Source organism: Carassius gibelio, chromosome A23 (assembly GCF_023724105.1).
Source record: "Carassius gibelio isolate Cgi1373 ecotype wild population from Czech Republic chromosome A23, carGib1.2-hapl.c, whole genome shotgun sequence".
NCBI lineage: Eukaryota > Metazoa > Chordata > Actinopteri > Cypriniformes > Cyprinidae > Carassius > Carassius gibelio.
The window spans coordinates 8910798-8933087 of record NC_068393.1 but is presented as its reverse complement, the minus strand read 5'-3'; the positions used below and the strand labels follow the sequence as shown (position 1 = coordinate 8933087).

Below are 22290 nucleotides of genomic sequence, written 5' to 3'. Positions count from 1 at the left end.
AAGTATATATTCAACTTTTTTCCCCATGACACCACAATTGTTTGAGTTACATTAATGAAACAGACAGCCTATATAAGGCAAGGCAAGTTTATTTATTTTTTAGCACGTTTCGTACACAATGGTTATTCAAAGTGCTTTACATAAAAGAAAGTAAAATAATATTGAAGAAAAATAATAACAAGAATTAAACAAGCAATTTTAAAACTTTTACAATTATAAAAAATTTACTTATTTAAAATGAATTTAAAACAGAAAATGATTTTACATAAAATAAAATAAAAAAAACAGTGAAAATATAGTGCAATCAGTTCGGACATTGCACAGTGCTCATTCAATAAATGCACAGCTAAACAGATGAGTTTTAAGTCTAGATTTAAATGTGACTAGTGTTTTAGCACATCTGATCTCTTCTGGAAGCTGATTCCAACTGCGGGCAGCATAGTAACTAAAGGCGGACTCCCCTTGTTTTGTGTGAACCCTTGGTATTTCTAACTGACTTGATCCTAATGACAGGGTCCCCGCGGGTCCTTAAAAAGTCTTGAAATGTCTTAAATACAATTTTCGATTTTTAAGGTCTGAAAATGTCTTGAATCCTGGAATTTTCCATATGAATGTCTTAAATTTCATGTGGGATCTTAAATTTCATGTCCGACTCGTCATTTTTATTTATTTTTTCAACCGCAATTTGACCAGCGTAACATTTGGGGGCAGCACTTCGTGGGTGCAACCTGCATCATTCCATAGGTGACATACGAGTAAGTGATTGATGAACGCGTTGCGTTGATGGTTCGCCACCACGGCAGTTTGCGAAATCGCAAGCATGGGCAAAGACGATAAAGCTGTGGACAAGACCACGATTGTCAGGTCTCGCTATCTTGGTTCTCAGTTTTTGAGCCCCTCAACGGCAGAAGACTTGCTGTAGCACTTTAAGGTAAGACTCTAAAAGTAACATTTAAAATTATTTGAATATGTTAAAATGCTTCATGTGTTTTTGTATTTCCTAATGAATATTTGGGACAATATATCGATGCGTCACAATTCTTGGATTGATTTAAATTTTTCCGAATGCATTGTGAATTGATTCTGAGCTTAGTTTTTGCACATTGCGCTCTAGGCTAGTTTTTAACCGAACACTCAAATGCTCACAACGAAGAGCGCTCGTGCGTTCTGCTGAGTCTGATTATGTAATTGATATATTGCTTTTATGACGCGAGATTAATGTAAATGCCCCACTGCAAACACCCTTGTACTTCGCTTCAACCTTTTCGAACTTTATTAATTATTATTTTATAGTAGGTTCAAGTGGTGTGTGTAAGGCATATAAATCATGCAGTGGCATCTGCTGTTAAAAACTAAACTAAGAATTGATTCGAGAGAGAATCGCGATGCATTCAGAAAAATTGGAATCGATCCAGAATAATTTCTCGATTCAAAATGCATCGATATATTGTTCCAGCCAATCAGTTAAAAAAATGTTGTGGGTGGGTGACATCTAGGCATAGGACTACTGCATTATGGATGGAAGGCAGTGCTGTAAATAACTTTATTATATAAAACATTCAATATGCATTATGCTTCTTGCATTTTTTTTATGTGAAAAGTAAAATTGAATTGAATTAAATAATGTAGCCCAGTTCATAGTTAGACTCCAAATATCTGTTTTGTGCTTTAGGTTAACAACGTTGACACTGAACCCTATCACATAGGCCCAATTTGTGAGCATTCACTATTATGGCTTAACTTGTTTCTCAAACATTTTTTCTTTCAAATCAAGGACCACTTAGCCAATAAAAAAAAATAAAAAAAAACTTGACATATTTGGCTTAATGATCATCCCTAATGCATGTAAAAATGTAGGCCATTTTAGTCTTCTGAAACCATGGCTAACTTCACCTGCTAATAATGTGCATGATTAGAAAACAAGTCATGAGAAGTGAATTGGAAATGTTCAACGGTGTCACAGTCCATGTCAGTCATTTTGGTTGATGACTTTTGCTCACAGACCCTCCTTGGTAATCTGGCATACGTCCAGTGGTCCCCAGACCACAGTTTGAGAATCACTACTTTAGACAAACCATCTAATCTAGTGTTCCTGTAGCTCAACTGGTAGAGCACTGATCTAGCAAGCAAGCAAGTTTGGGGGTTCAATTCCCCGGGAACACATGATATGTAAAAATTGATAGCCTGAATGCACTGTAAGTCGCTTTGGATAAAAGTGTCTGCTAAATGCATAAATTTAATCTGAGTGAACATGAATGAAAATGTTATCATTCTTGAGGTGGACTTTGTTTTGATTTTATTTTTTTATAATTTCAGGAGGGCACCAAGGAACTTAATTTAAGGAACATGCTTTCTTTGTCAATGGATGTATCCACAGTAAATTGGAAAGTCATGGATCTCCTACAACTGGAACATGCAATAAATTTCTGATCCTGATCTTTCCTACAATTGTCTGTCATTCATTAGGTCTATGCATAGATTATTGAATGTGCTTGCATTTATCTGTGTCTGAAATGACATAGAAAACACTAATCAGACCCTGAACAACATTTTCTTGGGGGAGAACCCCCAAACCCAGCTCAAGGCTATTAGGCAGCAACATTTAACCATAATTTAGATCAAGTATGATGAAATGGGCTTTTGTAATGTCCTGGGGCTGTCTTTAATTTAGAAATTACCTGAAGTACCTTAAAGGCTGATAGTTTATACATAGTCAACCATGTCAGGGTTGTAAGGTCAATCAGCACTTGGTATAAAAGTTTTCGCGCCCCTTTGACCTGTCTTGAGCGTGGTTGTGATGAGTTGTGCCACACTAATGCTTCGCCACATCAATCTGTGTTGTCGGACTGAACACTTCCCTTTTTTTTTTGTTTAGATAAAGTCTTAAATTTTCCTTTTAGAGGACTTAAAAAGGTCTTAAAAGTCATTAAATTTGCTGTTAAAAAATGTGAAGATACCCTGTAATGATCTGAGTGCTCTGTTAGGCTTATATTCAGTGAGCATATCTGCAATATATTTCGGTCCTAGGTCATTTAGTGACTTATATACGAGTAAAAGTACTTTAAAATCAATCCTAAATGTAACTGGAAGCCAGTGTAAGGACCTGAGGACTGGTGTGATATGCTCAGATCTTCTGGTTCTAGTCAGAATCCTGGCAGCAGCGTTCTGGATGAGCTGCAGCTGTCTAATGGTCTTTTTGTGAAGGCCGGTGAGGAGCCCATTACAATAGTCCACCCTGCTGGTGATAAAGGCATGAACTAGTTTCTTCAAGTTTTGATTGGAAACAAAACATCTAATTCTTGCAATGTTTTTTAGATGATAGTATGCTGATTTAGTTATTGCTTTGACATGACTACTGAAACTAAGGTCTGTCTCCAGAGATCACACCAAGATTCCTGACTTGATTTTTAGTTGTTTGACCCCTAGAGTCAAGGTATGCATTCACCTTGAAAACTTCATCTTTGTTTCCAAATGCAATGACTTCAGTTTTTTCCTTGTTTAACTGAAGAAAGTTCTGGCACATCCAACTATTAATTTCTTCAATGCATTGGCAGAGGGAGTCAATGGGGCTGTAGTCATTTGGAGATAAGGCTAGGTAAATCTGGGTATCATCAGCATAGCTGTGATAGGCAATTTGGTTATTTCTCATTATTTGACTCAGTGGAAGCATATACAGGCTAAACAAGAGAGGTGCAAGAATTGACCCTTGTGGGACTCCGCATGTCATGGACGTCCACTTAGACTTATGCTCTCCTAGACTCACATAATAGCCTCTCCCTTCTAAGTATGACCTGAACCATTTGAGTACCATCCCAGAAAGCCCGACCCAGTTTTCCAGTCTCTCTAGTAGTATGTTATGATCGGCAGTGTCAAACGCAGCACTGAGATCTAGCAATACCAGCACCGATATAAGAACTACTGTACCGCACAGATTTATTATAGGCCTAATGTTACACATCAGATGATTTTCCCTAACAGTTAACCAAACATTCACTTTAGACATAACAGATAGGCCTAATGTTTGTATGAATACTGGCCAGAATACATATTTTGAAATACTGTAATTCTATGTATATATCTATAGAATCTTTGTGCACACACTTTTTCGAATGCGTCAGTCAGCGCGAATAAGATCGTTTTGTTTGTTTACATCAGCATGAGTTTGAAAATCACATTTCATTGGTTCAGACTCATGCCATCAAGAATTCACTATGAATATTCACAAAGTTGTAACACTGCGCTTTAAAAAATACCAAACTTGTATTGAGTTCTGACAGGAAGTGCCAGTCGTCCAGAAGCGAGTAGAGAAAACTAGGTGCTCCTCTCAGAAAAGACACAAACAAAGATACTTTTAGATGTTTTTTTTTGCTATTTGGAGCACTGGAATTTTTTTTTCTAGCTACAACTTTACCTCGTTGTAGCTTGTAATAAGCCTGTGCGCATTCCCACTCATTTTGCCAGCACGTGTCACATATATTGATATGACTAACCGTATGACAAATGACAATTGATTATATCTTCATTAGATTTTTGAGCAACTGGAGAATGAGTTTCCAAAATTAAGATGCCTTAATAGAAGCTGGATGTTTTACAAAGCCACTGGTAATGATTTTATTTGTACATTTTATCCTGCATTTGATATATTATTAGTACATATTATTACAAGATGCCAGTAGATAATTGTCTCCCCCTATGCAGTTTAAATTCTGTATGTAGTATGAAGTTTTATCTTACCCTGCTACCATCAATATGGAATTTTTTCATTCTTTTGCCACAGTTTTGCCTCTCATTCCTATGTTCCCAGTGTCCTATGTTCCCCATATTTATATGGCACACAAAGAGCACATAACTATGTTCCCCATGCTATAAAGTATGTTCTAATCACAGATTCAATTCTCATATGCTGAACTGAACTTTTTCTGTACTTCTAACAACTTTCCAAATTTCATTTGGATATAATCACAGACAGTACTCCACTCATACCTATACTCATACTCATACTCTATACCTTCTCCACCAATCAATCTCAAGTCAAGCAAGTGAATTAATAGAGGGATCTCTCTCAGTGTTGTTCAGTCGAGCTAGTGTTAAATTTGACTTATTTTATTGTGGGGTTATTGTTAGGGTTTAAAAAGTTTACTTTGTGTGTTAACATCGGCTACCATTTTACTGGGTAACATAGGTCCCACATTTTCATGGATTTCTTATGTGCTATATAAATCTGGGGAACATAGGACCCTGGGAACATGGGTATGTTCCCAAAGCATTACATACTTTCTATTAGCTCCCTGTTTAAATTTCTTACAGAGGGGCTATATGAACATATTTATGTCTGAAGTTGGAGATGTTAGTAATTGAAATTAAAGCCGTACCCAATTTTCACTCAACATCTTGCTTAAAAGTCTGCTAATTAAATTCGAAAAATGTTAATATCTTTCGATTGCATCTTACTTTGAGACTTGCTTACTTTCACTAAGCGTTTGAAAGCAAGAAATTGAAATATTGATAGGTTATGTTCTAAGGCATGTGCCTGAGCATCAGAATTTTTTGACAGGCGGGTTTTTTCCACTTGCGACAATTTACTGTATCTTGCCATATGATAAAGCATTGAGACATTATAGACATACCAGTATGACTTTATGTAAATCTATTTTGAAACGATTATTGTAAAAAATGCTATAGCCTACATAATTCAAATGACTTGTCAGGGTGATAAATTCATGTAAATAATTCAACTTGATTGCTGGGTTCTTGTGATGTGCTGTACATGTAAAAGAAGAGTGTTGGAACTGACAATACTCAAATATTTACATTTCTATTCAATAAGGTGGAAGTGGGCGCCGAAAACTCTCCATGATTTTAACCGATGCTGAGGGCTACTCTTTGCGTGCACTAAAATCTGCATCCAACAATGGCAAAAATGTTCTTTATGTGGTTCCAATTCAAGAGAAACTTTCAACAGAACCCCTACCCTACGATGCTCCTGAATTTTGTAAAATGCCCAAAGCAAACTGTGTGTCATGTGGCCAGAAAATGCCCCTTCAGATGCTGGCTTTACATGTAGAGGAATGTTCAGTAAGTTATTTTATATATTCTTTCGCTGATTTTGTTAATGTTTATTCACTAATTTCATCTAGTCGAGAGCATTAAAATAATGAATGCGAATTGTGAAAGAGAAAGCTGAATCTGAGCAAGATCTGGAGGATGATACTGAAGAATTTCAGGTTACAGACACTGAGGATTCATTTGGGGTAAACTATATTTTTATATAGCTAAATATTTAAAATTGTCGCTTCAATTGTTTTAATCTCTTAAATGTTTGTTTTACTTACAGACTTGCCCCATTTGCCAGACAGTGATACCAACTGATTTACTCCCAACCCATGCAAATTTCTGCATTGACAGGTTGTATCACTTGTATTTTTGCAAAACTTTCTAAAAATGTTAAATTTGACATCTTCAAAACCTGAAATTCACTTCGTTTTTGAAAGAAGAAATAGTCCCAGGGATGCCACCAGTAACAGTCCCCATCAGATAGAGGAACTTCCTGGACCTTCTTCAGCTGTGGACTCATCTGTACAAGCAGGAGCTAATTCAAACGGTAACCTTTTATGAAGTATAATTTATTATAGTATACCAAGTATAATGGAACAAGGTAGGGAGCTTATTTATTTATTCATGTTCATGAGAGAATGGTTGATTGTTTTTTATTATGATCACAGAATGGATGAAGATTTTAGATCCAGGCATGGCGTCTGTATTGTTCTGCAGGACTCTGCTGAGGGAACAGAGCCAGTCAATGCCACTGCGTTTCCACCTGGATTTAAAAGACAGTCCTGAGGACCAAGAAAGATCCATTTTGTCTTTTTACAAGGCAAAGGGAGTGAACTGGGCTGCTCCACTAAAGTGCATATTAGAAGGTAACTGTTAGCAGATTTATGAATATTTTAGTCGAAGCCTTTCTCAGGTCTTTCCTTTTTTTAATGTGTTGAAATTTTTTTTTTAATATATTCTTTAATATGTATTAACAAAGTCTTCATAGTAGGGCTGTACAAAAAAACGAATGCGATTTTCATGCACATCTCATCAGTAAAGACGCTCCTGTAATTAGAAGTATTATCTCCAGCACGTTTGTTCAGCTCAGGGTTGCCAGGTTTTCACAACAAATCCTGCTAGTTGCTTCTTAAAACTAGTCCAAAACTAATCGCGATTCCAGGAGGTTCCCGGATAAAAAAATTGCTACCCGGGGTTAAAATATACGTTTTTTTTGGCATGGTTGTCTTGGTAAAATTCGCATTTTAGGGGCTAAATATCACGTTATTGGTATTGGGGTTGCTTCAAACCGTGGACATGAAAAACAATCTCAGACTTGGCAACACTGGTTCAGGTGGAGCGGCAGTTACTACACAGAGCCGTAGTCTACCGACAACTAACACAAAATAGCTTTCAAAATCGACAAAGAATCGCCACCGATTTTTAAATCGATTTTGTGTAGATTGTCAGTGAATTACGGCTCTGTGTAGTAAATGCCAACCAGTGTTGCCAAGTCTGTGGTTGTTTTTAATGTCCGTGGGTCGAAGCGACAATACCAATAACATGATATTTAGCCCCTAAAATGCGAATTTTACCAAGGCAACCATGCCATAAAACTTACATTTTAACCCCGGAAAGCAATTTTTTATCGGGGAACCTCCTGGAAACGCGATTGGGCTAATTTTGGACTAGTTTTGAGAAGCAACTGGGCAGGATTTGTTGTGAAAACCTGGCAACCAAGATCTGAATACACGTGCTGGAGATATACTTCTAATTACAGGAGCGTCTTTACTGATGAGATGTGCATGAAAATCGCATTCGATTTTTTGCACAGCCCTACTTCATAGCATTTCTCTTACATAACTTATGTTCTATAGGAGATGCTGCAATTGGTGATGGGGTCAATAGACACCTCCTGAGTTTGACTATTGAGAAGTTGAGGACTGGTTTTTCTCTCAATTTTGGTATTCATTATATAATTGCAATTTTGTGTCTATCATCCTAATTTATATAAAAAAATTCATGATTATTAATAGTGTACCATACCATTAAATTATTTTTCAGGTGTAGCAGATATAACACTCCTGTTTGAGGGTGAACAGGATCACCTTGTTCCATGCTGCAGTCAAACTCTGCTCGATAGCGACTTATTTGTTGTTGCTGGTCGCATGATTGGCCACTCATTTCTTCAAGGTGGCCCTCTGCTTCCTGGGATTAGCCCTGCCATAATCCATGTGTTGGTGGGTGGTGCCATTGAGACTGCAGAGATTCATCTGAAGGAATGTCCTGATTTGGATCAGAGGCATACTATCCAATTGGTAGGTACAAAACATTTCTATCATCATACTGAAATGAAAATAGGATAAATTATTTCCCTGCATACTTTATACCAGTCTGTGGTAAACTCATATACTGAATATATCATTATCTGATACTAAGATTTGATTGTAATAAAAATGAAGTATTGTAATTGCAAGCTTGTAATAAAAAAAATTATCAGCTGGAAGGTAATCGTCCCATTTCTGAGGAGGAAAGGGAGGAAATAACGAGACTTTCTGTTATGTGGGATCTTCCTGGGTTTTCTGAAGACCACCGGAAATGGCTCTTTAACAGGATGCTGCAACATGCTGTGAGTGTTAATCTTTTAATATCTAATCTTATTTATTACCTTGTTCATTTTGACTTTACTGATGTTGGACACACTGATTGTTGCACTGCAGGTGTTTAGTGACTAATAAGAGTCCCTCAGATCCATTAATTCCCAGAGATGTGTAAAGAAAACACTTCCTTGAAATAGTTGTATTACTGTACATGATTTCCCTAGGTTTTGTATAGGACTAAATGTCAAGTAAAGCAGCTGAGGTGTGGAATCAAAGAGACAAAGATTTGGCCATTTATCGCTGAAAGAGAAGATGCTGTCAAAGTGCTCTTCCCAAGGGCAAGTGATGCTGAGTATGGCCCAGAGGTATATCCTTCAGATGAATAGATGCAAATTCGTCCTTGTGCAGTTTGATTTGGTGATTTGTTACATTTTAATTGTAGGTAATTCTTCAGCACATTGTTTGGCCTGTTGCTGAATCAGATGACGACGACGACGACAGATTGCGCCCTGAAGTTGTCACACGCCAAATACAGTTTCTACGTGAATACATTCAGAAAGGTAATATGTCCTTTTTCACATATTTGTCAAAAAATATTTGAGCTCCTGTTACTGAATACTTTGAAAGTCAAATTGGCAACAATCATTATTCATTTTTTTTTTTTTTAGCTTTATCATAAATTGATTGTTTAATTACATTAATTCTGTAAAAGTATTGTTCAAACTGTTCATTGTAAGACTTCTTTTAAAGGGTTAGTTCACCCAAAAAATTTAATTTCTGTCATTTACTTACCCTCATGCCGTTCAAAACCAGTAAGACCTTCCTTCATCTTCGGAACACATATTAAGATATTTTTGATGAAATCTGAGAGCTTGCCGATCCCTCCATAGACGGCAACACAACAACCAATTTCAAGGCCCAGAAAGGTAGTAAAGACATCGTTTCAAACAGTCCATGTGACTACAGTGGTTCATCCTTAATGTTATGAAGTTCTCAAAAATAACAACTTTTTTTCAACAATTTCTTCTAGTCTGCGTCAGTCTCATACAAAGTTTACATTGTAAAGACAGCACTTCCGGAACGGAGATTCTTTATTGTCCGTGGCTGTTCACATGAGCACCAGGATGGTGAGCTGGTGTTCTGACGTACAATGCGGAAACGCTGCACTGTTTACTACACGGACAGTTGAATGTTGTTTCTTTGTTTGTTTTTTGCGCACAAAAAGTATTCTCGTCGCTTCATAATATTAAGGTTGTACCACTGTAGTCACATGGATAATTCTATCTTTTTGGACCTTGACAGTGATAATCATGTTGCTGTCTATGGAGGGTTTAGAAAGTTCTCAGATTTTATTAAACAAAATCACAAAAATTTTTGTTCCAAAGAATGAAGATCTTACTGGGTTTGGAACGACGTGAGGGTTAGTAATTAATGACAGAATTAGATTTTTGGGTCAACAATCCCTTTAATGTTGTTTGCTGTTTGAAAAAGTTAAATGTTAGTGTGTACAACCTTACAAAAAGTGTTGAGTTGTTTGTATGTATCTTGTGATTTTGTCCACACAGCTACCACAGACCAGCTGCAAAAGCTCTTGACATTTTGGACTGGATGGGAGGTGCCATCCAAGAGCCTGCAGGTTAAAGTTTGGAGAGGGAGGTTTTTCAAGGCTTCCACCTGCAGCAGGACCCTAATGCTTCCTGCTGACATACTTACAATGGGTGATTTCACTTCTACTTTACATGCTTGTGTAAACACAGCATCGACTGGATTTGGACTTGTTTAAATCCAGACACTTTCAGAATATGTGGTTTGTATTCATTAATTCACATATCTACAGTTCTTGTATACAACTGTTGCTTCCTTGCAGATATGGGATTTATCAACCAACTTGTTTAATTTAGGTTTTTGCTTTCTACACAAGCAATTTAAAATCCTGTGCAAACACAGCATATACACAGGCACTTTCAGAATATGTGGTTTGTATTCATTAATTCACATATCTAGTTCTTGTATACAACTGTTGCTTCCTTGTAGATATGGGATTTATCAACCAACTTGTTTAATTTAGGTTTTTGCTTTTTACACAGTTTGAAATTTAAAATCCTGTGCAAATACAGCATATACTGGATTTGGACTCAGTTAAGTCTTGACACATTCTTACGCACTTCATTTATTACATATCTAGTTCTTTTTGTAGGCACCTGTTAGAAATGTTGCCTTGCACATAGAGAAGTAGTTAATTTGACTCATTTACATTTGAGATTTTCATTGTCTACCATTAGTTATTTTAAATAAACTACCTCAAGAAATAAAATTTTACAATAAATCCCGTTATTCCAAAGTCTTTGTCTTTATTTTACATATAGAAATTCTTTACATCAGTAAGTCTCTGGATAGATTGTATTTTATATCCAACTACATATACATTTACAAATGTATTAAAATACAATGGGGTGTCTAGAGCGTTTACAACCTTGCTGTCATCTGGTAAATCTGTCCTCTGGCCAAAGGACTCAAAGACACAGCTTTTACATTCATGATGACAACAAAAATTACAACTGCAGAAAAAGACCCTTCAAATGACCCTTTCTCCAATCAATGTCTGCACATATGTGAGAGTCTGGAGGTAAATGTCAACTCCAAATGACTCGGACTCCTGCAGTGGATCAATTTGTGACACAAGCTGCTCAAGTTGCTCATTTGTAAGTTGAGGCCTCTGAATTGCAGGCACATTGACCCCAAAGTGAATTTCTTCAGTGTCTCCTCCACTCTCTTGTTCAACTGCAGCAGAATCAGAATACTGCATCTAAAGGTAAACAGAAAAATCATCACTGTGGTTCTGGTCATTTTAAACCAGGGGGGCACAATCTTGCAGTAACACACTTGTCTGTAACTGAATGTTCCTGAAGATATTTTTTAGCTGGTTCAGGTGTGTTTGATTAGGGATGGAACTTTGCAGGAAGGTAAATCTCCAAGAACAGGATTGGGCACCTTTGTTTTAAAGAAGAACTCTGCTACTCTAGCGAACTCTAGTCACTTCTTTGCTATTTTCCTTTTTGTTGTCGCATGTTTTCCCCACAAGCTCCCCCTACAGCTGTGGGGGGCGGGGGGGCGTATATATCACAACATGGTCGTAAAAAAACTCCTCCCCCTCACTACCGCTGCTCGTGTGTGTTTGTTTTGATCGGAGCAAGCCAACTGTATCGTGTGGAGCTATGTCTAGCGAGGTGGGTAATCTGGTAATACATCATACATGTGTGTGTGTTTGTCAAATTGCCTTAAAGCATTTCGTGTTTCGCTCTCGTTCTAGTTCTCGCTTCTCACGAGACTTCCAATTTCTATCTTGCCGGGATGGTAGTGCTCAAGTTGCAAGGTTGGTTTTCTGCCTGGGAACGCTGGGGGGAGCGGGGAAAGTCACCAATGTCACCAGAACAGGTTGTTTAACCATCCAAATGATTTCTAGACAGTTTTATTAAGTTAAAATGATCCTTTAAACTAAAACATTTCTACCACAAGAAATCAGTAACAGACACAATTGTAGGGTTTCAAAAGATTAAGAAATCAAAACCAACAATGTACTGTAAGAGGAAATAATTACCTCAGGGTTACTTATTGGATTCTGATACTGGCCAGTCTCCCATAGCTGATTTGGGGTTAGGTTGCTCTCTGTCCTCATGGAATGGTTATCCCATGCATCCCTGAAAGCATCAAGGCTGGCTTGTATGCGAGGTAAAAAACCATAATGACAGCAGAAGAGGTGGGTGAAGCTGCTTAGATCAAGAAGGCCACAATCCTCAAGATGATGTAAAATGTTGTAGTACACAGTGGTGACACACATTCGAACATCCCGCCAGAGGCGTTCAATCCTGATAAAACAGCATGTATAAAAATGACTGACATGGTGTGTACTAACTCATAATGTAATGTCAAGATTTTATGTTTTGAGAAAATTATGAACAGTTTATTACAATAACAATACTTATTACATAATGTGTACTGATTACATTATTAGCTACATGGTGAAAAATTCACACGCACACTGAAATTGATGTTGAGTTTAAAGGATTAGTTCACTTTCTTCTTCAGTCGAAAAGAAATTAAGGTTTTTGAGGAAATTATTCCAGGCTTTTTCTACACAGAATGGACTTTAAATGGCAACCAAATATCCCAAGGTTCAAATGTCCGTCTCAATGCAGCTTCAAAGTCTCTACATGATCCCAGTCGAGAAATAAGGGTCTTATCCAGCAAAACTATCTTCATTTTTTTTTTTATATACTTTTTAACCACAATTGTTCGTTTTGTGCTGGGCTAAAAGTGTCTCAATTTACTTTTTTTTTTTTTTTTTTAAAGAAAATGACAGTTTTGTTGGATAAGACCCTTATTTCTCGACTGGGATCGTGTAGAGACTTTGAAGCTGCATTGAGACGGACATTTGAACCTTCTTTGAACATTGTAGAAAAAGCCTGGAATAATTTCCTCAAAAACCTTAATTTCTTTTCGACTGAAGAAAGAAAGACATGGATCTCTTGGATGACATCGGGGTGAGTAAATTATCAGCAAAAAATTTTTTGAAAGTGAACTAATCCTCTAACCATCATCCCAATAAATGATACCGAGTAGGAATGTGTAACATTTACCTTTGATTGTGCACACTCTTGCCAGCAATGAAGCTTGCATTCTCTGTTCCTCGCATTAGAAACATCAGTCGCGCCACTCCTACATTTTCTCCTCCATGATCTCCTCGTACTCTGTAAATACATTTTAAAAATGGACTCTTAGAAATTGCAAACAGGTTCAAATTAAATGATGACACAATCAACCAAAGTAAATTAATTAGTAAATCATAAAGAAGTAAAATTGTCTATTTTGTAACATTCCATTCAAGAAACCCCAAACATCAATGAAATTGCACAGGCTTTTTACATGATTGGTATAACAAATAAGAGCATTTCTAAGGGGCAAAACTGTACAGTGTTACTGATAAGACTTACAATTTATTCTTTGTTAAATTTGTGGGTTATAAAACATTACCTTAAGGGAAAACCAAACTCCTCTACTGCCTCTTCGAAAAATCTAAGAGTTGTTTCAGAGCGGTTGTTGTCTGCAATGCGTAAATACATGATCTGAAAAACAAAAATCACCCATTGGGGCAAACATTATTTTTTGAAAGAATATAAAATGTATATTTTTAAAATACAGTTAATTTATATTACAGTTCTTCTTACAAACGGATTCTACACAAAGTAGGTTTAAATGTCTTACCTTTCTTGAATATCCATCCACACCCCCAAAGATAACCATGCTGTATCTACGGTAATTTAATGGAGAAAACATCAGAGCAAAAACATGTTGCATGACAAAAGAATAATAATATTACTGAAGTATGTGTCATCATATTAGCTTTCCCTTTAGCCCTAAAATAGACAGCTGTATATCTCTTATACAGACTTGTGTCTAAAAACTGCATGTAACATATTTTGGTAACTGAATGTTAATAATATTTGCATACACATCACATTTGATTTAACATAAAAATATACATTCTTAAAAAAAAATATTTACATTACCTTATGAGCTTATGGTTTGTATCTATATGTACAAGATACTTGGGGTATGGTACAGAATAGGTTCGCCGAGCAACACAACCAAGCTGGGACATCCGTGAGAGAACACCGAGACCATCAACACGATGCATAGATGCACAAATTCTGTCCCACTGTACTCTATGTCCTTTGGCAAGGAGCGCTCCTCTGACAACCCTGTACCCTATGTTTGGCATTGTGCTTTTGATTTCAGACACCAATGAATCAAGTTCTTCATCTGTGCAGCTGCTGTAGAGGGAAGTGACTGACAAATCACATTCTCTCATCCGACGATAGATGGTTGTACGAGAGACACCTAAAATTTTACTAATGGTTTCCTGGGGTAAACCAAGCTTCAGAAAGTGGATTAGTCTTTCTCTTGATAAATGGATTGTAGGACGTCCACATCCTTGTGATCTTTCCATCTCCACTAAAGTTGCCACCTGCTGACCTTCCTTGTGCTGCTGAATAAGTGAATCCAAGTCCATTAAACCTCTGACCAAGTCCTGTGAAATTCCAATGTTTGCTGACATGGCATTAATCAAAGTCATTTCTTGACGGCAAATAAATTGCAAGTATTCAATGTCCAGAGGAGGGTGTTCCAGAGCATAAGTCACCCTGGAAAGTAGTCTATGAAGGACTTGTTGCCTCACTGTGTTCTATAATGCATTACCACATAAACAAAACATTTGGTCAATGCAATAAACCTTGTTCATAATGAAATATTAGTCTAATGATTGGTACATACTGCACAGTATAGAATTTATATTCTTATATTTTGAAAAAACTAAGTGAACAGTTGATGGCTAATTATATACCAAAAATATTTTAAAACGTAGCATGCTACATCATAACATGAGAGCGAGAGAGAACGTAAATGTCTCTCTCTCACACACACACACACAAGCGCGCGCACACACATAACGTTGTAATTTTTCTTTCGGGTATTATTACAATGATGCTGTGATTAGCATCACTCACCTATCTTGCCTCCTGATCGGCCATGTTGAAGTCTGTTGGTCTCAAGTTCGGTGTCTGTTCCCGCCGTTCTCCGTGGCTGTAAGCCAAAACGTGATTGGTTGAAGCGATAACGTGCTACGATTGGTCAGCGCAATGTGGCCGTTATTTGATTGGCTTGAGTAAACGGTGGGTGGAGTCCACTTATTTGTGGATTTATCTGCACGTCGACGCTAGAAGTGTTTCAAATCCGCAAATGCACAGGAACCGATCCACAAATGCGTGCAGTGATTTACAAATGCACAGACAGCGGTTCACAAATAAATGCCAGGTAGAGTTGTGTTTGTGACATTAAACACATTTGTAAATATATTTTTTTTTATTTGCAAATCTCATTTTATTTATTTGTGAGTTTTATATTTTTTTGTGAAACTCTTTACATTTATTTGTGAATTTGATATATTTTTGTGAATCTCGTTACATTTATTTGTGGATCATAATCTATTTATTTGGAATAATGCAACAATTCTGACCCCATAATCCTGCACATGCTTCGTGACACTGTACAAGTCCACTGGTTTGTAGACCCAGGTCTCACAAAATGGGCAGTGATATTTATCACAGCATGAGATGCACTGTTCTATTGTTATCTTTTCTCCTTTTCTGAGGACTGTAGTATGCATCTAAACAAAAGAACATTTACAGTCAAGTTAAGGTTTCTATATGTCAGATTTAAATGAACTCTGTCAGTCACACAAAGGTAAATTGAAGAGGTAACACTTTACAATAAGCTGTCAATGGTTAATATTAGTTAACAATGAACAATAAATGTTACAGTATCTATTAATCTTTGATAATGTTAGTTAATGAAAAGGATGACAAATACAAAAACAACACATGCAACAATCAGTGACATTAGCCTACTTTATTAATGCAAGTCTTTCTGCTCTATTTAAATACATCTCTAAAGGCTAATTTGTCGGCGAAAAAATACTTTTAAAGACCCTTTAACAGACCAGCAGCAGAATCCCTGTCACTTTGAATCCTAACATATATCATAACACATGTCATAAATGTCTGAAATCGCAATTGCAATATACGATTATGACCAAAGCATCGTTGCAATTAAAAGCCGTTAACACAAACACACATTGTTTTTAAGAAAACATAAGTAAGTTAATATTTTTTTGACTTACTGCCAACGAATCTCGAATCCACCATACATCCGGAAGTGAATGAACCTGTACATGCGCAGTAACCCTAGGTATATAGCGCTTCTATACTCCTTGGTAACGCCAATATGTACGACGCGCATGCGTGTTAAACATATACCTTATGTCACATTGCGCATGCGCAGTAAACACATACGTGACGTACGTCACCGCGCTACAGTCTGCAGCGACGGGTGTCTCGGATCTGAAGGCATTTGCGTGTGGATCAGCAAGGCGAAAACTTTGTGCCAAAAGTCACGTGACAGTTTTTCGTACTTGTAGAATTTTGTTTTGTACTTGAAGGATTTTGTTTTGTACTTGAAGGATTTTGTTTTGTACTTGAAGGATTTTGTTTTATATTTGAAAGATTTTGTTTTGTACTTGAAAGATTTTAGTTTGTACTTGGAAGATATTTTTGTCATTGAAGACATACGTTTCTTTGTTCATCTAAAACATACTGTATTTGTTTGATAGCTACGTTTTTTATTTGCAGAACAAAATGCATTAGTTTTTGAGTGATGTTTTGTATTTGCAAACCACACTGAGTTTGTTTGTGAATCGTTGGGTGTGAGTAAAACACATTTTGTGTGTGTGTGAGGTTTTGGCATGAATCTCACTCCATACACTTGTTTTTACATAATTTTCTATAAAGTATTCATTACCTCTTGTGAAAGCACTTGTGCTAATGCTGGTATTGTAAAGCTGAATATTTAAAGGGGGGGTGAAATGCTCGTTTTCACTCAATATCCTGTTAATCTTGAGTACCTATAGAGTAGTACTGCATCCTTCATAACTCCAAAAAGTCTTTATTTTTATTATATTTATAAGAGAAAGATAGTCTGTACCGATTTTTCCCGGAAAAACACGAGCGCCTAGAGGCGTGACGTGTGGGCGGAGCTAAAGAATCACGAGCGCGAGTAGGCTTTTGAGTTGAGCGCATAGACATCATATAGGTAGACGCCCCATCGAACGCTACTGCCTATTGGCACGAACGAGCCGTGGAGCCGCCATCTTGGACCGGTCGCCAGCTCCACTCAGTTTAACTTGTTTGCCAGGTGCAATGAGCTGTCAGCGCATTAAATTAATCATATCTCACTGAATTCCTAACTGATTTTGACGCGGATTTTTTTGCTGCAAAGGTCATTCATGCAGTTATGATATAGGACACACGATTCGGCGTATTTTAATATTCATAATAGGCTTTTCAGTTACATATTCTATTCTGATAGAAGATATAAATGACCAGACGCCCAAAATATAAATATGTGAGGTAAAATATTTATAAATCACACACTATAAATATATAATAAAGAAGCAGAAACAGATAGTTGCAGTAAAATAAGATATTTAATAAGTTGAAGAAACAATTTATTATAATTTGTGACATATACACTCTGGTTCTCTCTCTCTCTCTCTCTCTCTCTCTCACACACACACACACACACACACACACACTCTTCTCCCTCCCTCTCCATCACACACACACACACACACACACACACACACACACTCTCTCTCTCTCTTCTGTGACTGTTGACACCTGGGGAGCTTGTATTGCTGAAGCTTGGCGGATCACCCTCTCTGCAGCTCTCAGCACCTTATAATAAGAATACAAATCATGCATATTTATTAGCGCTTTACACAGTACTCAAATACACTATACAGAACAGAGAAAATATGAACAAAGAAACCTTAATATACATTACTTGCTGATATCCCGTGCGCAAACCCAAATAACAGTTATTATGTTCTGTCGAACAATGTATGTACTCAGATTGGATTGTGTTGGTATTAGGCACTTAACGTTACCTAACGCTAAAAGTAAGTTTCGTGCATCTAACAAGTGTTTTTTCGAACTTCTTTCCGATCTGAATAGTAATAGTAAGTTATGTGAGAAACACTTGAGTTGAGATACATAGTCTAACTAATGTTAGCTAGCTACGCTTTCAGTACAGTACTATCAAAGATCCTTGCTCCTTCTCAATTCTCTGGATTTCAGGACAAACTACAACCAATAGTACAATAGTAATGTTAAATCTTACTTGTGAAAAATAATCCCGAGCCGTACTTGCGATGCTCCGCCGATAAGAACAGGAAAATGCTGCACAGTGCTCTGGCATCTTAACTGCTGCTACGCAACGAAACTAGGAGTACGACCGGTTCAAGATGGCGGCCGCAAATCTCGTCGCCCAGCGGCCAATAGGGCGTCTACTTATATGATGTCTATGGTTGAGCGCGTCTGGAAGCTGTGACACAGATCCAGAGGCTGAAATTTAACAAGAGAAGCATCAGCAAAGGCGGTATGCTATGTGGTATGTACTGAAACTGTATATATTTGCTTAGCGGTTTTGGAAAATGACTAAGTTCCACTTTATGTTGTCTTTTTTTTTTTTTTTTAAGCTGTAACTTACATGTGGAAAGTGCAGTTTGATGACAACATCACATGTTGTTTACTTGATGTGCTTATGCGCTGATAGCTAAGTTAACAACACAGAGATATTTGAAGCAGTTTTACTCACCGCATGTGGTTCCAACACACAATCGTGACCCTTTTCCGTTGGGACTGCATTATCCTTAAGAAATAAACGATGTGCAATCCGAAATGCAGGGACAAACAAAAACACTTGCACAACTCCGTTGATGCTCTGTAAAAATAAACTCCATCCACTGGTCCCTTAATGCTGTTTCTCTTTTGGTAATCTGTGCAGGGTTGTCTTGCCCTGGCAACCAAAAACACACTTCTTTTGTGACTTTTCGCGACGCTCTCGCTCTGATCAGGCTGTGCACAGCCTCTCTCTGCTCTGCTATACGGGAGCGCGCGCTCTTCCGGCAGAAGAGCGCGCACTTATGACCCATATAAGGAAATTCCGCTCCATCTAACGTCACACAGAGCCATACTCAAAAAAAACTTTCCGAAACTTGTGACAAACCGGAAGAGGTTTTTTTGGAACAAAAATACTCCTTCAAACGTACAACTTAATTTTTGAAACTTTGTCCATGTTTAGCATGAGAATCCAACTCTTTAACAGTGTAAAAAACTCAGTATGCATGAAATAGCATTTCACCCCCCCTTTAAATTAAAAAATATATTTAAATGTTTAAATATTTCCTCACCATGACACATAGTTCGGAATTGACATCGGAGTAAACCAACACAACTTGCTTTAAAAATGAAACACTGTGGAAAGTAAAGTAATTTATGAATTTGACATTGACGTTATTACGCCTGAATAATTGTTTGGACTACTAACAGCTAAAAGTAATGAAATATCTGCATCTGTTACTTAAAGGGAAAGTTCACCCCAAAAATCAAAATGATGTCATTAATAACTCACCCTCATGTTGTTTCAAACCCGTAAGACCTCCGTTCATCTTCAAAACACAGTTTAAGATATTTTAGATTTAGTCTGAGAGCTCTCAGTCCCTCCATTGAAGATGTGTGTACAGTATACTGTCCAGAAAAGTAAGAAAAACATTATCAAAGTAGTCCATGTGACATCAGAGGATCAGTTAGAATATTTTTGAAGCATCGAAAATACATTTTGTTACATTTACTCACCCGCATGTCGTTCCAAACACATATGACTCTTTCATCTACAGAACACAACATTTTGCCAAATGCCTGTACGATAAAAAAAAATGACCAGGGTTGTCAAGATCCAAAAATGGCAGTAAAGAGTTAGAGAAAGTGCAGTGTTTATTTTGAGGTGACCTCTCCATTTAAAGGAATAGTTCAGCCAAAAATGACTATTTGCTGAAAATGTACACACCCTTTAAAGGGTTAGTTCTCACAAATATTAAAATTATGTAATTAATGACTCACCCTCATGTCGTTCCAAACCCGTGAGACGTCAGTTTATCTTGGGAAAACAGTTTAAGATATTTCAGATTTAGTCCGAGAGCTCTCAGTCCCTCCATTGAAGCTGTGTGTACGGTATACTGTCCATGTCCAGAAAGGTGAGAAAAACATCATCAAAGTAGTCCATGTGAAATCAGAGGGTCCGTTAGAATTTGTTGAAGCATCGAAAATACATTTTGGTCCAAAAATAGCAAAAACTATGACTTTATTCAGCATTGTCTTCTCTTCTTTGTCTGTTGTGTGATAGTTTAAAACAAAGCAGTTTGTGATATCCGGTTCACAAACAAATCATTCGATGTAACCGGATCTTTTTGAACCAGTTCACCAAATCGAACTGAATCGTTTTAAACGGTTCGCATCTCCAATACGCATTAATCCAAAAATGACTTAAGCTGTTAACTTTTTTAATGTGGCTGACACTCCCTCTGAGTTCAAACAAACCAATATCCTGGAGAAATTCATTTACTCAAACAGTACACTGACTGAACTGCTGTGAAGAGAGAACTGAAGATGAACACAGAGCCGAGCCAGATAACAAACAATACATTGACTCGTTCTGATTTGCTTAACCTGGAGAAGAAAAAAAAAAACTTTATTGTGTGGTGATACTATTATATAATATGATGTACTTTCTATCTGCAATTAAAATAAGGATTTTAGATTTTCTAATGATTCCAACCTGATTTATTGAATAATGTTTCTCTTACACAGACAAAGCTGTTGAATGTCTGAATCAGAGTGCACAAGTCCTGCTCCACTATACTAAGGACATTCCCACTGACTCTGAGGCTTCAACGGAGTGTCTTCGAGAGATGAAAAATACTGCTGATAAAGTCAGCCAGCAGTTGACAAGGCACGTGAGTCTCCATATATGAAGGACTCCCACCTGTGCCATTCTTTATCTAATCTTTTACTGATTCTGTCTTTGTTTGGTTTTATCTTCATTTTAGGACTGTTTGGGATCTTCTGGAGGTGTCTTCGTTAGTAAGCCGAAAGACAGTTGTGAGCACGTCCTGATTTTGCCAAGTTCGATGTGTTCCTAGGTCGACATATTTTGTTGACCCTGGAACAACATTTTACTCCAAAAATATATTCTTAACCATATCCCTACACCTAAACCTAACCTTAACCATGAGTAATCCCTAAAATCAGAGGATATGATAGATGAATGACACTGATGTACAAGCACCAAACACTGATTTTAAGCGTAAACTTCACAAAATCTATAAACTGGTTCTTCCAATCTGATTGGTTAATCACAATGTTGTTCCAGGGTCAACAACGATGTTGTTCCAGGAACATGTCTCACTTGGTAAAATCAGGTTCTGCCAGTTGTGATCCAGCAATCACTGGAGGAAGACCGGATCGGACCAAGCACAGCCCAGACTCTCTTCTGTCCCTCCACGTTATCATTATACCTTGTGTGAATATCACATCTGTTTACAATTAAATTAATAAAGTATGTAAAAATAATTAATTGGAGGTGCTCATTTCATACATTGCTACAGAATGATTAAGGGAATTTGTCATGTGTTTAATCAGACTGGTGATGGAGTGATTTTTTTAAGCATATGTGTATTATAACTTAATTACACTTTTTATTTAAGAAATGTTAAGTAATACTTTTCTGTTTAAATTCTTTTTATGGTTTAAACGGTTTTAAAACTGAGATCAACAACCTAAACTGTAGGTTTATGTATGTAACAGTGCAGTTCATGTATGTAGATAGAGAAATATGTGATGCCATACTTATATTTTATTAATAACCTAAAGTCCTTTACAGATTACAATAATAACTGATTTGACTTAGTAATTATATAGAAAAGTACTCTGGTTGCTTTCAATGGTCAGATATACAGTCCAATTTTCCTACAAAAACCGTAATCAAATCTATTTGTAACTTGTTTAAATAATAATAATAAAAATCTGTAATATTGCATAATTTCATGCTCATAAAAATAAATAAAACGCGTTTTTAACTCGAATTTTAAATACTTTTATTTTGTGCTTTTTGTGTGTGTTTCAAGCATAGACAGTAAAAGAATAAT

At 36.9% G+C, this 22290-nt stretch overlaps 2 protein-coding genes across 2 annotated transcripts; one reads left to right on the top strand and one right to left on the bottom strand.

Annotated features, from left to right (window-relative positions):
• Nucleotides 1–7853: 7853 nt before the first annotated feature.
• Nucleotides 7854–10974, top strand: LOC127945179 (uncharacterized). Its single transcript, XM_052541787.1, has 6 exons — nt 7854–7997; nt 8098–8351; nt 8534–8662; nt 8858–8998; nt 9076–9193; nt 10199–10974. Exons 2-6 carry the CDS (start codon nt 8202–8204, stop codon nt 10414–10416), a joined length of 756 nt encoding a protein of 251 aa, XP_052397747.1. The 5' UTR covers nt 7854–7997; nt 8098–8201; the 3' UTR covers nt 10417–10974.
• Nucleotides 10975–11208: 234 nt separating this feature from the next.
• On the bottom strand, nt 11209–14797 carry LOC127944315 (uncharacterized). Its single transcript, XM_052540202.1, has 6 exons — nt 14201–14797; nt 13896–13941; nt 13665–13756; nt 13271–13381; nt 12232–12499; nt 11209–11439 (listed from the first exon to the last, which is right to left on the bottom strand). The coding sequence occupies exons 1-6, from the start codon at nt 14764–14766 to the stop codon at nt 11209–11211; spliced, it is 1314 nt and encodes a 437-aa protein (XP_052396162.1). The 5' UTR covers nt 14767–14797.
• Between the last annotated feature and the right edge of the window lie 7493 nt (nt 14798–22290).